The sequence below is a fragment of the Salvelinus namaycush genome, chromosome 15 (genome assembly GCF_016432855.1).
Source record: "Salvelinus namaycush isolate Seneca chromosome 15, SaNama_1.0, whole genome shotgun sequence".
Classification (NCBI taxonomy): Eukaryota; Metazoa; Chordata; class Actinopteri; order Salmoniformes; family Salmonidae; genus Salvelinus; species Salvelinus namaycush.
This window is the reverse complement of record NC_052321.1, coordinates 35,465,723-35,483,941: the sequence shown is the minus strand read 5'-3', so window position 1 is coordinate 35,483,941 and position 18,219 is coordinate 35,465,723. Positions and strand designations below refer to the sequence as shown.

At 40.9% G+C, this 18,219-nt stretch overlaps 1 protein-coding gene across 1 annotated transcript in view; it reads left to right on the top strand.

Moving 5' to 3' along the window:
* Window positions 1–9,101, top strand: part of LOC120060475 (calmin-like) — a 43,984-nt gene extending 34,883 nt beyond the window's left edge. Inside the window, exons 10-13 of the mRNA XM_039009815.1 lie at window positions 1,860–2,044; window positions 4,164–4,254; window positions 4,407–4,465; window positions 6,720–9,101. Of these exons, the coding sequence (XP_038865743.1) occupies window positions 1,860–2,044; window positions 4,164–4,254; window positions 4,407–4,465; window positions 6,720–6,861 (477 nt within the window). The 3' untranslated portion in view covers window positions 6,862–9,101. The remainder of the gene's footprint in view (window positions 1–1,859; window positions 2,045–4,163; window positions 4,255–4,406; window positions 4,466–6,719) is intronic.
* Window positions 9,102–18,219: the final 9,118 nt, after the last annotated feature.

Genomic DNA, 18,219 nt, shown 5'->3' with positions numbered 1-18,219 from the left:
AACAAGCTATAGGATGAAAAATACAAGAGTTTTGGCACAGGTACAGCCGACCAGCGTTAGCTAATGCTACCTAGCAAAAACAAAGAAACAAACAAAAACATACATATATTTATACACTAACAGTCAAAAGTTTTAGAACACCTACTCATTCAAGGGTTTTTCTTTATTTTTACTATTTTCTACATTGTAGAATAATAGTGAAGACATCAAAACTATGAAATAACACATATGGGATCTTGTAGTAACCAAAAAGTGTAAAACAAATAAAAATATATTTTATATTTGAGATTCTTCAAATAGCCACCCTTTGCCTTGATGACAGCTTTGCACACTCTTGGTATTCTCTCAACCAGCTTCACCTGGAATGCTTTTCCAACAGTCTTGAAGGAGTTCCCACATATGCTGAGCACTTGTTGGCTGCTTTTCCTTCACTCTGCGGTCCGACTCATCCCAAACCATTTAAATTTGGTTGAGGTCAGGGGATTGTGTAGGCCAGGTCATCTGATGCAGTACTCCATCACTCTCCTTCTTGGTAAAATAACCCTTACACAGCCTGGAGGTGTGTTGGGTCATTGTCCTGTTGAAAAACAAATGATAGTCCCACTAAGCACAAACCAGATGCTGTGATAGCCGTGCTGGTTAAGTGTGCCTTGAATTCTAAATAAATCACAGACAGTGTCACCAGCAAAGCACCCCCACACCATAACACCTCCTCCTCAATGCTTTACGGTGGGAAATACACATGCGGAGATCATCCGTTCACCTACTCAGCGTCTTACAAAGACACGGCGGTTGGAACCAAAAATCAAAAATTTGGACTCTAGAGCAAAGGACAAATTTCCACTGGTCTAATATCCTTTTCTCATGTTTCTTGGCCCAAGCAAGAACCTTCTTCTTATTGGTGTCCTTTAGTAGTGGTTTCTTTGCAGCAATTCGACCATGAAGGCCTGATTCACACAGTCTCCTCTGAACAGTTGATGTTGAGATGTGTCCGTTACTTGAACTCTGTGAAGCATTTATTTGGGCTGGTAACTCTAATGAACGTATCCTCTCCAGCACAGGTAACTCTGGGTCTTCCATTCCTGTGACGGTCTTCATGAGAGCCAGTTTCATCATAGCGCTTGATGGCTTTTGCGACTGCACTTGAAGAAACTTTCAAAGTTCTTGACATTTTCCGTATTGACTGACCTTCCGGTCTTAAAGTAATGATGGACTGTCGTTTCTCTTTGATTATTTGAGCTGTTCTTGCCATAATATGGACTTGGTCTTTTACCAAATAGGGCTATCTTCTGTATATCACCCCTACCTTGTCACAACACAACTGATTGGCTCAAACGCATTAAGAAGGATAGAAATTCCACAAATTCACTTTTTAGAAGGCACACCTGTTAATTGAAATGCATTCCAGATGACTACCTCATCAAGCTGGTTGAGAGAATGCCAAGAGTGTGCAAAGCTGTCATATTTGAAGAATCTGAAATATAAAATATATTTTGATTTATTTAATAATTTCATATGTGTTATTTCATAGTTTTGATGTCTTCAACTATTATTCTATAATGTAAAAAAATAAAATAAATAAAGAAAAACCCTTGAATGAGTAGGTGTTCTAAAACTTTGGACCAGTAGTGTGTATATATATATTTTTTTTACAAATCAATACTTGGTGTCAAAGTATCTATATAATTTTGTCCAAAATAATATTGTGATATCTAACTGTATCGATTTTCTCCCATCACTGATGACTAGCCAGTAACCCTTTACCCCCACACCCACTACATCCATACCCTATTATCCTATCCAACAACCTCCACCTTCCCCTTACACTCTAAAGTAGTCCCCCCCCAATGTGTCCCCAGGTTGAAGTGAGAGGGGGCTCCAGGCTATCGGGCCCACAGGAATGGTGCTCCGTGCTGGGTGAGCAGACGGAGGGAGATGGGGGTGTGGTGGAGACCCACCGTGGAGCTGCTGAGAGCAGTGATCTCACCAGGACTGATGAGGAGAAGCCTGCCTCTGCTGCCAGAGAAAACAATGAGACCATGAGGTAGGATACTATTCTTAGGTCCCTGGTACAGCTGGGTCGTGTCCAAAATGGCACCCTATTCCCTTTATAGTGCACTACTATGGGCTCTGGTCAAGGTAGTGCACTGTATAGGGAAAAGGGTACTATTTGGGCCGCTGCCTGAGAAACACCGGACAGATCATTATTTTGGGGGAAAGCAATGTTAAGCAGCGAAAGACATGACTTCAGAACTGGGCCTCCCAGTTTGATCGAGCAAAATGCCTTAAATTTACTCAATGAAATGTGTTTAGATCTGGCTAGTCATTGACATTAAGAGGCTCTAAGCAATTCAAATTACATAATGACATACAGTGCATTCGGAAACTTTTTCCACATTTTGTTACTTTACAGCCTTATTCTGAAATGAATACAATTATTTTTCCCCCTCATCCATCTACACACAATAACCGATAATGACGAGGCAAAAACAGTTTTTTAGAAATTTTTGCAAATGTATAAAAAATAAATACGGAAATATCAAATTTACATAAGTTTTCAGACTTTGTTGAAGCGCCATTGGCAGCGATTACAGCCTCAAGTCTTCTTGGGTATGACTCTACAAGCTTGACACACCTTTATTTGGGGAGTTTCTCCCATTCTTCTCTGCAGATTCTCTCAATCTCTGTCAAGTTGGATGGGGAGCGTCGCTGCACACCTATTTTCAGGTTTCTCCAGAGTCCGGGTTCTGGCTGGGCCACTCAAGGACATTCAGAGACTTGTCCCGAAACCACTCTTGCATTGTCTTGGCTGTGTGCTTAGGGTCATTGTCCTGTTGGAAGGTGAACCTTCGCCCCAGTCTGAAGTCCTGAGGGCTCTGCAGCAGGTTTTCATCAAGGATCTCTCTGTACTTTGCTCCGTTCATATTTCCCTCTATACTTACTAGTCTCCCAGTCCCTGCCACTTAAAAACATCCAAACAGCATGATGATGCCACCACCATGCTTCACCGTAGGGATGGTGCCAGGTTTCCTCCAGACGTGACGCTTGGCATTCAGGACAAAGAGTTCAATCTTGGTTTCATCAGACCAGATAATCTTGTTTTTCATGGTCTGAGAGTCTTTAGGTGCCTTTTGGAAAACTCCAAGCGGGCTGTCATGTGCCTTTTTCTGAAGAGTGTCTTCAGTCTGGCCATTCTACCATAAAGGCCTGATTGCTGCAGAGATGGTTGTCCTTCTGGAAGGTTCTCCCATCTCCACAGATGAACTCCGGAGCTCTGCCAGAGTGACCATCAGGTTCTGGGTCACCTCCCTGACCAAGGCCCTTCTCCCCCGATTGCTCAGTTTGGCCGGACGGCCAGCTCTATAGCTCACCATTTTAGAATAATGGATGCCACTGTGTTCTTGGGGACCTTCAATGCTGCAGACATGTTTTGGTACCCTTCCCCAGATCTGTGCCTCGACACAATCCTGTCTTGGAGCTCTACAGACAATTCCTTTGACATCATGGCTTTTGGTTTTTGCTCTGACATGCACTGTCAACTGTGGGACCTTACATAAACTGGTGTGTGCCTTTCCAAATCATGTCCAGTCAATTGAATTTACCACATATGGACCCCAATCAAGTTGTACAAACATCTCAAGGATGATAAATGGAAGCAGGATGCACATGAGCTCAATTTCAAGTCTCATAGCAAAGGGTCTGAATACTTATGTAAATAAGGTATTTCTGTTTTTTTCGTTTTGCCATTATCAATTATCAATCTATTGGGTGTAGATTGACGAGGAAAAAATTGAATTTAATACATTTTAGAATAAGGCTGTAACGTAACAAAATGTGGGAAAAGTCAAGGGGTCTGAATACTTTCTGAATGCACTGTAATTCAATTATATAATCTATGCTGGTGATGACTGATTCTGAAGTGTTTTATTGCAATAATAGTGGCTTTTTTCTCTCCGCTTTAATGAGTAAGATGAACAGTATGTTATGTCACTGTGTAAATAATAGCTAACAAGATGTTTTCTTTGTTCTGAATGATAGTGTTCGCACATTTTTTATCTAGTAGAAACATAAATATAGCGCTCTGTCTCTGTCTGTCTGTCTGTCTCTCTCTCGCTGTCTCGCTTTGTCTGTCTGTCTCTCTTTCTGTCTCTCTCTTTGAACAGGAGGGAAGGTGACAGTGATGGAACCACAGATGAACAGTGTTCTATGTGTTCCACACCACTCCACCAGAGGAAGGTGGTTGGCTCTAATGAGGTTTGTTGCAAAACATTTCAGATATTTAGGAACTGTCATTATTTCCTATGTAAGTATTTTACCATACGATGAGCCTTACAAAACAATACCTGTGCTTTTATCATCCTCACTCATGTTTTTGGGATTGTAATACGAATCCCTCTGTCCCGTAGAAGGGCAATCAGAAGAATGGAGCATCCAGCCGAACTCACAGTACCAAGTCTGACACCAGGTAAGAATATGAGTCAGTAGGCCTCTAGCCCCAAAGGGCAGGGTGCAGCATGACTGTTATACAGTTATAACTTCTTATGTTCAAAACAGAGGTTTGTTGCACGAACCGTTTCTCTCTTGCTCACTTGTCTGAGCGCTCTTGCTCACTTGTCTGAGCGTAAGTCACCGGGTGGGGCTATCTTGTAGTTGCCGTGACAACCCTCCTGTATGAGTGTTGAGGTGAGGCATCGTGGGAATCAGAGACACACAATATTCGACTGATACCATCACTCCTATGGGGCACAGCTTGGCTGGTGTTGTAATTGTGTGAAACATTTACATCATTACATTATCTATAGCCCTCTGGGGAGGGAGATGCCATACAGATAGGGTGTCATTTAGGACGTAGACTATCTCCCTTTATAGTACACTACTTTTGACCAGGGCCCATAGGGTGCCATTTAGGTCACAGCCATAGAGATAAAGATACACAGCTGTCTGTAGCTCAGGAACAAAGATGTTGTCTTAGTAGTTTTTCGGAGGACCAGGAGGAAATCTGACCAAGAAAAACATCAGGTGCTAGTTGTATGAAGGGTATAACGAGGGCCCATAGTTTTTCCTGGTCGTGTCAAAATTCCCGTACCTAGTTACAGTATTAGTATGAGACAAACCTTGTTCCATATCTCTTTTTGCTCTTGCAAACTCCATTGCTCATGACAATGAGTGACAAGGAGTTGGCATTATAGCACAAGCAGACTGGCATTCAGCCTATCCCAGACATAGTTCAATTATTAGTATCAGAAAGCTATTCAACATGAAAACAACTCTTCAGTCTGGATAAATTAAATCCATCCTGGGCTTTTGTTTTGGTGTCACTAGAGAAGCCTAACATATAACAGTTTTTTGTATTCTACATTTTTATTCAACCTTTGACCCATTATACCCTGAATTGTAGCTGTTTATGTTGTTATTATCTCTTCCCAGCTAGCACATAACGTTCTCAGAACCATATGTTTCGTAGAGCTTGGTGAGAGCATGGTTGTCCAATGATTATTTTGCATCTAACCTTCTCACAACATTCTGGGAATCTTGCAGGATAGCCAGCTAGCACATAACGTTCTCAGAACCATATGTTTCGTAGAGCTTGGTGAGAGCATGGTTGTCCTATGATTATTTTGCATCTAACCTTCTCACAACATTCTGGGAATGTTGCAGGATAGCCAGCTAGCGCATAACATTCTGAGAACCATATGTTTCTTAGGTAGGAATTTCAGTACCTAAGCCTAACGTTTCCCACAGGTTTACTCATGGTTCTATATAATGTTCTCAGAACGTTCAGAGAATGTTAAGAAACAATGTTCTTCTGTGGGAATTTCAGTACTTCCGCATAGCGTATTCTGCACCTTTCCTCATGGTTCTATTTAAAGTCATGTTCTCAGAATGTTAAGAAAACTTTCCATAAAAAAACACAAGAAAACAGTAGTAACGTTCAAAGAACGTTCTAAGAATGTTATTTAAAAACATATTCATTCCGTTCTCAGCGTCAACAATACTCTCTTTAGCCTATCTTGTTAAGTGTGTTCAGGTGTGTTGGCCGCGCCCACTAATTGGCCACACATAATCTTAATGAGTGTTTGTTTCCTTGGAAATGGGGTCCGCTTGAATAGACTATAATGAACAGCTTTGTATGAGTTAAAAAACCATGGCACGCTAGCTCCATCCTGGTGGCGCAATGAACATTGACATAGAACAGAAGATCATAGGTTCATAATTTCACTGATGCCATGGCACAATAAAAAAATACATGTGTTTGCATGATTAATGCCTAAGCAAATTAATTTCCAGGTGTCCTATCTGTGTCGGAGTTCCAAACAGTTAACCTAAGCTATCAGTATTATTAAAAGTCTTATTGAAACATGTTCTCAGAACATTATTTCATTGCCTTCAAATAACCTATTATTTCCGTTCTCAGAAGGTTAGTAAACCTCCTAGGAAAAATTTCAGAGAACCATAGTAGAATGTTTTCAGAACCTCCCTGCAACCTAAAAATTCAAGTTCCCAGAACAGGCAAAGTGGAAACCAAAAATGTACATTCACACAATTTCCAAGGAACCAAATGTGTTAGCTGGGTTTAAAGTCTGTTTGGTTCTGTCGACCTTCTGCTGAACCCGGTTTTCTCACTCTGTGTGTGTGTGTGTGTGTGTGTGTGTGTGTGTGTGTGTGTGTGTGTGTGTGTGTGTGTGTGTGTGTGCGTGTGCGTGTGCGTGTGTGTGTAGCTGGAGGGAGATGAGGACTCCTACTTCGTTGACAGAGTACTACATTCTCCTACTGCTGTGGCTGCTCCTCTACTGCCTGTTGGTGTTGCCACAGATCGACTACAGGAACCTGCCAAGCCTTCTGCTCAACCTAGGAAAATGAATACACACACATACTGCGACACATGTACATACTGATACACACATCACAAACATGTCACACACACACGACACATACACACGCACACAACACTTTTTTTTTTAAATTCCAGAATAATTTATAAAGCTGTTTAGAGATTCTGCTCATTGTCTTTTAATGTGGCTTGCATTGATATGCTTAAAATTGTAAAGACAAACCTATAACTTTGTATGTTTTTCTGAGTTTATTGATGTACAAAGAAAGAAGCACTCTGAGGGCTATTTAATCCGTAGCGCTGAAGAGCTGCTTTATAGCGCGATTGACAGTTAAAGTCAATGTTCCCGCGGTCGCGGAGACTGCATTCACGGTAAATGCTGCATATGTCGGTTCAATCGGAAATTACCTTTACATTTTTACGCGGATCTTCAGCGATACTTTGGCGCTACGGATTGAATCCAGCCCTAAGCATGTAGGATTGTACGGTGCACAATTATATATTTTGTTGTTGTCGGTATACAGTTCAGGAAGCTTTGCAGTTGCCCATTTACATAAATGGCAATTTGGTGAGTGGAATAACAGGTATGTTTCAGAAACGTCCCTGATGTCCTTTTTGATTTTACATGGAATTTGATAAGAAAAAGTGTGGCCAATGAGTTATGCAGAAATATTTACACATTTAAGATGATGCACAACCTCCATTGAGCGATTAACTTATTAAGGTCCTGCATTCTCTTGAAGGGACTTGTCTTACAAGCTCAGTGGATTCTGCAGAGGCTTGGGAGTGTGTCAGTTGCACTTTTGAACCAGAGTATGTGAACTGCCAAAGATACAGTGTTTGGAATGCTGGATAGAAAATACAAAACTAATTCACCATCAGCAAATTATGAAATATAAGTTTAACACAGTTGAAATAGTTTTGAAGTGACAATATTGATTTACTAATAATGTTGGTTTTATTTTAATAATATTTTAAGAATGCTGGAGTAAATGTCTATGGATCAGTTGAAAATACAGTATATGAATGGATTTTTAAAGTGATTATTAAGTCCTTTATTAAATGCTATGTTTGTATGCCTGTGGGTTGTTTTTTAAACTGCTGTTATTGATTCAGCCGTGCTTGAACTTGTTAGAGCCCTTCAATAAAAAGAGAATGCTTTATGAATAAATGTTTATTTATAAAATACAATTTTTTAACAACATCTGTAATTAAGTACAGTACTATCATAATTTTTTGTTGTTGCATTTTTAATAATTTTAATCGGCTTAGTTTACAGTCACCTAAATCTTCGATATAATTCCCCTAACAACAAGCACAGAATTCCTACACATGGATAAACCGAACTGGAATTATAAAGTGTGTGTAGTTATGTGCAAAAGCCATACTTTACATGACTTCATGTCCAGCAGCTGTCCATATGAATTCTGTTTAAATAGATTGCCTATACAGACACTGCATATGTTAATGAGATCTATATCTGCATGATTATGCCCAAGGGACACAATACATACTGCCTATCTAATTGTGAATGAAGTGACCTAGTACGGCCTCAGAGAGGTCATCTTGCTTTTGTATTGGAACCCATTCTGTTCAAAAGCACCAGTCAAGTGCAACGGGTCGTTCCACGAAAAGAGTGCCTTTGGCTTCCCTTTGATATTTGAAGTAGAAATTGTGCACCAATATTGCATTTTAAAGGCCTGTTATGTTAAATGAAGTGCAGCATTCCATGTGCCCTCTGTAACTTCTAGGGAAGATTTTAACCCACTTAACCCCAACATTTCTCTAATATGGTGAAACTATTCATAAGAATAAAATAAAAATCTAAAGAGACATTAAACACCTAACAGTGAAATCATAGTATAAAAGCAGAGGAGCTAGTTCTACTCTTTCTGGCCAGTTTCTGTTGTTTTGTGGTGGAAAACTGAGCGGGTTGAGCATGAAACGTCAACCCTGTTACCCATAGATAGACAGGCTAGAAATGTTTCAAATTTCAAGAATTAAACATGTTTTTGTGATGCTTGCATTCAATTGTCACTCCCTGTAGCGTCTATTCTCCCTGTCACAAGGGGATGTATTGTCAACCCTGTTACTTTATTTGGCACTTAATAGGCACTTACTATAGTCATTTTTTTTTATTCAACCTCTTGAGATAGGAAAACTTTTTTTATGAAGCTCTTTATGACAAGAATGTTCAAATTAGGTGAAATCTAAAGTTACTTTTTGAGGAACTTACACTTCTCAAATGGCACTGAATTGGTGGAATGACCCAATAAATGACATGTTTTGCCCTTTGTTGTATCGTTTATTTGATTGGTTAATCCAGATTGATTTCATGCCTGATGCATGAGTAGTAGTTACAACTCACAGAATTTTGTTCTAGTTTATGGTGAGTATTCCCATTTGGAGATATGGTTTGGGAAACATTGTAAACATTAGCCGCTGAAGTAGGAAATATTATATAACTGACTGGGTAAAACAACAAGTACCCTACAGTGCATAGTGCCTTCCCTTGGAAGCAAATAGCACATTTCCTGAGTCCTTTTTGTTAGTAAATATAGTCAGAGTTAATCTGGGATGATTTATAAATCATTTTCGGTTCACACTAATGTCGTAAGATAAATTGCCAAAATGCCATAGTCTACTGCATGCCGCGTTTGCAGGAAATTATCCAGGGCCATAATAATCTAATCAAATTGTATTTGTCACATGCTTCGTAAACAACGGGTGTAGACTAACAGGGAAATGCTTACTTACGGGCCCTTCTTAACAATGCAGAGAGAAATACAGAAAAATAATAACATGAGGAATAAATACACAATGAGTAATGATAACTTGGCTGTATACTGGACACGGGGTGCCAGTACTGACTTGATGTGCAGGAGTATGAGATAATTGAGGTAGATACTGTATGTATATATAGGTAGGGGTAAAGTGATTAGGCAACAGAATTGATAATAAACAGTCGTGACAGTGTATGTGATTTAGTTAGTGTAGGGCCCCGTGTGGCTCAGTTGGTAGAGCATGGCGCTTGCAACGTCAGGGTTGTGGGTTTGATTCCCACGGGGGGCCAGTACAAAAAAAAAAAAAAAAGTATGAATGTATGTACTTGTAAGTCGCTCTGGATAAGAGCGTCTGCTAAATGACTTAAATGTAAATGTAAATGTAAATGTAAAAGGGGGTCAATGTGGATATTCTAGGTAGCAACAGTTGTAGTCGGAAGTTTACATACACCTTAGCCAAACACATTTAAACTCAGTTTTTCACAATTCCTGACATTTAATCATAGTAAAAAATCCCTGTCTTAGGTCAGTTAGGATCACCACTTTATTTTAAGAATGTGAAATGTCAGAATAATAGTAGAGAATTATTTATTTCAGCTTTCATTTCTTTCATCACATTCCCAGTGGGTCAGAAGTTTACATACACCCAATTAGTATTTGGTAGCATTGCCTGTAAATTGTTTAACTTGGATCAAACATTTCGGGTAGCCTACCATAAGCTTCCCACAATAAGTTGGGTGAATTTTGGCCCATTCCTCCTGACAGAGCTGGTGTAACTGAGTCAGGTTTAGTGGCCTCCTTGCTCGCACACGCTTTTTCAGTTCTGCCCACAAATGTTATATGGGATTGAGGTTAGGGCTTTGTGATGGCCACTCCAATACCTTGACTTTGTTGTCCTTAAGCCATTTTGCCACAACTTTGCCTCCCCCTTTTTCCTCCAAACATAACAATGGTCATTATGGCCAAACAGTTCTATTTTTGTTTCATCAGACCAGAGGACATTTCTCCAAAAAGTACAATCTTTGTCCCCATGTGTAGTTCCAAACCGTAGTCTGGCTTTTTTATGGCGGTTTTGGAGCAGTGGCTTCTTCCTTGCTGATATGTCGATATAGGACTCTTTTTTACTGTGGATATAGATACTTTTGTACCTGTTTCCTCCAGCATCTTCACAAAGTCCTTTGCTGTTGTTCGGGGTTGATTTGCACTTTTCGCAGCAAATTACGTTCATCTCTAGGAGACAGAGTGCGTCTTCTTCCTGAACGGTATGACGGCTGCGTGGTCCCGTGGTGTTTATACTTGCGTACTATTGTTTGTACAGATGAACGTGGTACCTTCAGGTGTTTGGAAATTGCTCCCAAGGATGAACCAGACTTGTGGAGGTCAACAATTGTTTTTCAGAGGCTTGGCTTGTCTGTTTTCTTTTGATTTTCCCATGATGTCAAGCAAAGATGCACTGAGTTTGAAGGTAGGCCTTGAAATACATCAACAGGTACAACTCCAATTGACTTAAATTATGTCAATTAGCCTATCAGAAGCTTCTAAAGCCATAACATCATTTTCTGGAATTTTCCAAGCTGTTTAAAGGCACAGTCAACTTAGTATATGTAAACTTCTGACCCACTGGAATTGTGATACAGTGAATTATAAGTGAAATAATCTGTCTGTAAACAATTGTTGGAAAATTGACTTGTGTCATGCACAAAGTAGATGTCCTAACCGACTTGCCAAAACTATAGTTTGTTAACAAGAAATTTGTGGAGTGGTTGAAAAACGAGTTTTAATGACTCCAACCTAAGTGTATGTAAACTTCCGACCAACTGTATTTGGTTAACTATTTAGCAGTTTTATAGCTTGGGGGTAGGCCTGATCACCAACAATGATGAGACAGCTTATAGGGAGGAGGTCAGAGACCTGGCCGTGTGGTGCCAGGACAACAACCTCTCTCTCAACGTGATCAATGACCCTGGGAGCTGTTCAGGATCCTGTTGGTTCCAGACTTGGTGCATCGGTCCTGCTTGCCGTGCGGTAGCAGAGAGAACAGTCTATGACTTGGGTGGCTGGAGTCTTTGACAATTTTTAGGGCCTTCCTCTGACACTGCCTGGTATAGAGGTCCTGAGTGGCAGGGAGCTCGGCCCCAGTGATGTACTAGGTCGTACTCCGTACCCTCTGTAGTGCCTTGCGGTCAGAGGCTGAGCAGTTGCCATACCAGGCAGTGATGCAACCAGTCAGGATGCTCTCGATGGTGCAGCTGTATAACTTTTTGATGATCTGAGGACCCATGCCAAATCTTTTAGTCTCCTGAGGGGGAATAGCCTTTGTCGTGCCCTCTTCACGACTGTCTTGGTGTGTTTAGATCATGATAGTTTGCTGATGATGTGGACACCAAGGAACTTGAAGCTCTCAACCTGCTCCACTACAGCCCCGTCGATGAGAATGGTGGCGTACTCAGTCCTCCTTTTCCTGTAGTCCACAATCATCTCCTTTGTCTTGATCACGTTGAGGGAGAGGTTGTTGTCCTGGCACCACACGGCCAGGTCTCTGACCTGCTCACTATAAGCTGTCTCATCATTGTCGGTGATCAGGCCTACGCACTGTTGTGTCGTCGGAAAACTTAATGATGGTGTTGGAGTCGTGCCTGGCCATGCAGTCGTGGGTGAACAGGGAGTACAGGATTGGACTGAGCACGCACCCCTGTGTGGCCTCCGTGTTGAGGATCAGCATGGCAGATGTGTTGTTACCTACACCCACCACCTGTGTGCGGCCCAACATGATGTCCAGGATCCAGTTGCAGAGGGAGGTGTTTAGTCCAAGGGACCTGAGTTTAGTGATGAGTTTGGAGGGCACTATGGTGTTGAACGCTGAGCTGTAGGCAATGAAAAGCATTCTCACATAGGTTTTCCTCTTGTCCAGGTGGGAGAAGGCAGTGTGGAGTGCAACAGAGATCTGTGGATCTGTTGGGTTGGTATGTGAATTGGAGTTGGTCCAGGGTGTCTGGGATGATGGCGTTAATGTGAGCCATGACCAGCCTTCCAAAGAATTTAGTGGCTACAGATGTGAGTGCTACAGGGAGGTAGTCATTTAGACAGGTTACCTTGGCGTTCTTGGCCGTGGCAATTTTAGCATGTAAACCTTGGTGGGGCAAACAATAAACAAACATATGGGATGCATGCCAGCAAAGCCACTACACAACACTAAACAATACATTAATTGCACTATAACGGCGACAAACGGTTCCCACAAACTGTTCAGGGGTACATTAAGCTGTCCCAACACCGATACGTTTTATCTATAATTTCTCTTCATATGACAGGGATTGAAAAGGATTTGCCAGTAGATTTTCGACTTGATTCATGAGGATGACTGCTTGTCTCGCTTGCTAGCTAAGATTTTGAAGGTATGAGGTTGACATGATCAGTGCAATCAAAAATACGGTAGATATATTGTGATTTGACGTCATTTTATCTGTGGCCAATGACCTTGAGGCTTCTTGTATGGGCACTTGCTTGCTGTTTGCATTGCTTGCTGTTTGGGGTTTTAGGCTGGGTTTCTGTACAGCACTTCGAGATATTAGCTGATGTACGAAGGGCTATATAAAATAAACTTGATTTGATTTGATTTGATGTATTAATGTCAAAATAACATGCAAAACAAGCTCTGCCCCACCTGCCCTGAATGACGGGTCGACACTGGTTCTTGGGCACAAGGACTATGGTATTCTGCTTGAAACATGTAGGTATTACAGCATAGGTCAGGGAGAGGTTGAACATGTCAGTGAAGATACCAGCTGTTCAGCGCATGCTCTGAGTACGCGTCCTGGTAATCTGTCTGGCCCATCGGCTACGGAGAGCGAGTGTCAAGCGTCTCAGATTAGAAGTGCTGATTTGGGATCAATTTAGCCGTTTGGTCACTATTAATAAGAATATATGGACAGTGGGGATCTGATCCTAGATCAGCACTCCTACTCTGAGAAGCTTGATACATATGGCCACCAAAGATGCTCCGTATGGCCACTCTGCCTCAGTTACCTTGTGCATACTGCCATCTAAAGGACAACATTAGTCATGAACCATCATAAGGCTTGAGAAAAGCCTAGATTTGTCTATGGTCACATCATTTATTGTGTTAATATAGAGGCATCAGTGTCCCTTTTGAAACCATAAGGGAGGTAGATAGGACATGAGTCACAAATGTCTTTGAATAAAGCTTTTATTGAAATATAAGAAGAATAAGCAAGGAATTCAATGTCACTAACGACAGATTAACACATCACACATTGTGTCCAATGGATGACGGTGTTGTCACTTTCTAAAGAGAACATCATGCTAACAAGCTAAACATAAAAATTGTCCATCCACATTGTTACAAGAGAAGAAATGAGAGTGGTCCACTGGTCACTACTGAAAGAAGGAAATATTGTCTCAGTGATGAAGTATATTATAGTAATCAAAGTATCAATCCGTGTTTTGTCTCTTTGTGTTGTCTTCTAAGTGGTATTGTTGACAACCTTCCATTGTCAGTAACACCACTTTGAGCAAATAAAAATGGTAGGTTGTCTTTGAAATATGTCAATATGTAACCATTTGAATAGTATTTACCGATGGCCACCACCCACTTCCAGATACTTCAACCATGTAATTGTATTCTTATGATGAAAAACCTTGCCCTATTTAACTGCCTAGAATAGAAATGAGATTGACACCAACTCTGCAGAGGAAAGTCTCACACAAGAGGGTAGATGGAACGGCCTGCGATTCCACACTGGTTGTATCCTCTAGCGATGAGGAGATATCTTTATCTCCCCAAGTGGTACCCCAGCTGTAAAATGTAAAGACAACACAGACTTTCAATTACAACACAATTAAGTTCCCCTTTAATCAACTGAATAATATTTGTTTGTCACTGATTTTACTTCATGGAATTTGTTGTCTTAAAACATAAACAGATAAAAAATATTAGATAAAGTTTCCATTATCATGCCATGCCTGTCTTGGATACTGATGTCATGGCAACAACCTTCACACTCTGACAACCTGCCAAAATGTGTATATCACTTGCATGTAATGTTTTATTACATTTTGGTGACTGACCTGTTCTTCACAGTTCAGTAGCCAATGTTGCGTCGGACATACCCAACAGCCAAAACATTATGATTATAATTTTTTTGAGCTTGCTGGGTTATAGAGGACTCCTAAAATGATTTATTGTGGTTGTTTTAATACACTTGTGCTATAATTCAGCAATGCAATGAAATGTAAAACCAACATTAAAACGTAAGGTCCCTCCCCTCACACCTTCTTCTCTAATGCGTTTTGAGAAGTAGGTGAGGAGAGGGAGGATGCGAGGAATCGAGAAAATGCTCACCGGCATGGTAAAACTGGAAGGTCTGAGAGCAATTATCCGATTCCCTCACATCTTTAAAGCAAGAGCAAATACGGGGATAGAGTTTTTGAAGATTACCTTGCTGCACTTTTCTCTAGCTGCATCATCAGTGTCTGTTTACATGTGAGCTATATAAAGGAAGTATTGTGAGTGTGTGAAATTAAGGAAATATTTGTTGTGTTCTTCTAAGGTCACATATTCGTAATTATGCCAGTCCCATGATGACGCGACTTTGACAATACAGTGGGTATCATAAGTATTCACTCCTTTTGGATTTTTTCACATTTTGTTCTGTTACAAAGTGAGATTGAAATAGATTTAATTTCGATGTCTTGTCATTGATCTATACAAAATTGTCACGCCTGCTTCTGCTCTTCTCGAGCGCCAGGCTCCCCAACATTGCGCACTCCTGCCACCACCATTACGCACACTTACCTTTCCCCCGTCGCGAGCATCAACGATTATTGGACTCACCTGGACTCAATCACATCTGTCATTACCTTCCCTATACAGTATGTCTGGTTCCCCGCTCTGTTCCCTGCTTCAGCATTGATTGCATTATGTCCTTGTTTACCCGTGTGCCGACGCTGTGCCTGTCTTGTTACCTGTTTGTTCCTGATTAAATGTTGACTCACCGTATCTTAATAAATCAAATAAGTTACATAATAGGGGTTCACGTGATTTTTTTTCATGACTAACCCTTCCTCTGTCCTCCATCCATACAACAAGTATCAAGTATTGAATTTCAAGCACAGATTCAACTACAAAGACCACAGAGCTTTTCAAAAGCCTTGTAAAAAAGGTCAGTGATTGGTCAATGGGTAACTATAACACATCAGACATTGAATATCTCTTTAAGATACTATAATAGACATTGTTACAGTTATATTGTTTTACCCTAATTCTGACTAAAACTACACATATCATTTATTATAATTTTACTGACTAGCACTACACACGTAATTGATTAGATTTTTATGATTCTAATCAATATCATACAATTATATGGCTTCAGGGTGGAATATTCTAGTCATTCATTTAAACCTATAAATTCCATCAACACATCCACCCTTAAGGACTAAATAATACACACTGATACCTCATATACTATATGGAAACATAAATGGTATCCAAGAATAATTCAAACCAATACATGTATGTACATTCGATATCCATCAATGACTGTTATAGGCCTACATCCAATCATAACGCTTCCTGTTAGGATTTTTATTACAATCTTCATAAAAATACAGTCTTAACCATCAAAAATAGTCTCATCCAATATTGGCTACCCTCGTAGTTAAAAGAAACGGAGCCATCTCCTAGGCCTGGAGGCCTGTATTCGTCATCCCACTGGCCGGAGCTCGGAATCGGTCCGTATCTCACCATCTGTTGCGTCATTGACCTCTCCAGAGTCCTGGTGATCAAACCTAAAACACTCATACAGGTGAAAGTTGGCCACAACACAGTGATTATGACATTTTTCCATTTCCCAAACACCCTGTCGAACCAATTTGTTAGAGAATTATCCACCCCCGAGTTCTCTGCTAATTCGTGGGCTAATGTGGTTAAACCAGCCAGGGCCTTGGTCACTGATCCGTCTGGAGCTGTGTTATCGGGGATGAAAGTACAACATTCTGATCCGAATATCACACACACCCCACCCTTTTCAGCCAGTAACATATCCAAGGCTATTCTACTCTGCCATACCATCAAACTAGTTGCAGCTGTTTGCTCTGCTAATCCTTTCATCGCCTCTCTAGTATAGTTGATGAAACGCTGTTGGTTATAGTAGATATAATTGATCCAATCCACATTTTTATTGAGAGTTGACCACCAGAAGATGCTTAATTCCAATCCAGCCCATATCTGATTCCTAGCTTTGAACTCATCAGGCACCCCTCTTGGAACTCCAATGCTATCAATGTAAACTCTATTGTCAAAAGATCCTGACGGAGCACTCCTTCTCTCTCTTCTACCTGGCCCTAGGTCTTTGTGTTGGATAAGGGTGAAGAGCATGCCTAACTGCACAAGTGCACAAATACCGGTCCATATTGTAGGCAGGTTAGGCCACAGCTTCATACCTCCACACACCACCAGGCATCCGCTCTAGGCCTTTTTATCTTACTAAAGTCCTCGGAACTCAACCACCCAGTCAGGGTGGTTGTCTTGTCGGTTGTAACATTCTCTGTCCTATTGCATGTTCTTACTTCCCCTACGTCCCATCCGTGTGTGATGTATCGAGCCATACAATAATAATTTCCTCCTGTAACTGTGAAAGGGGGAAGTCTGGATGTAATGGGCACATGGGGATACAGATAATGCAGATCAATGCAACTGTCATTGTCTGGCTTCCCTGCCTTCATGAACAGCTTTACCATACAGGCCATTCTCCTGGGTGAATCAATTCCCTCAAGGGGAAAGGGGATGGTGGTCAACTGAGGTTTGCCTGTGGCACAGGCATATCATTATTCTTTAGCTACTGATCTGGCTGTATACTGAATCCATTCCAACCACAGGTTGGAATCCCCATAACCAGTTTCCACCTCAATCACTTCCCTAATGCAACCGCCGTGTTAGATTTTTAAAAATAACTTTACCATAACAAACAGCTTGCGTTATTGCGAGACAGCGCCCGCCAAAACGGCGGAGAATAGAAATAAAATTTTCCACAGAAATACGAAATAACATCATAAATTGTTCTTACTTTTGCTGAGCTTCCATCAGAATCTTGTACAAGGAGTCCTATTTCCAGAATAAATCGTTGTTTGGTTTTAGAATGTCCTTTTCTCCTGTCGAATTCGTGCTACAATGCTAGCCAATGTTGATGACGTTCCCAGTTTCTCTCGACGCAAAGAACGGAAAACTCCAAAAGTCCCAATAAACGTTGAATAATCTGATAAAACTCGGTTGAAAAAACATACTTTACGACGTTATTATCACATGTATCAAATAAAATCAGAGCCGGAGATATTAGCCGTGTATACCGAACGCTTATCAGAAGACAATATGGAGGTGCTTCGCGCGCCTAGGTAGAGAAAGGAAATTCCCGACCTGCCACTCCAAAAGCTCTTGTTCGACCTCAGATCAAGCTAGACACCCCATTCCACCTTCCACTGCCTGTTGACATCTAGTGGAAGGCGTATGAAGTGCATGCATATCGATAAATATAAGCCAGTTGAATAGGCAGGTCCTGGAACAGAGCCTCGTTTTCAGATTTTTCA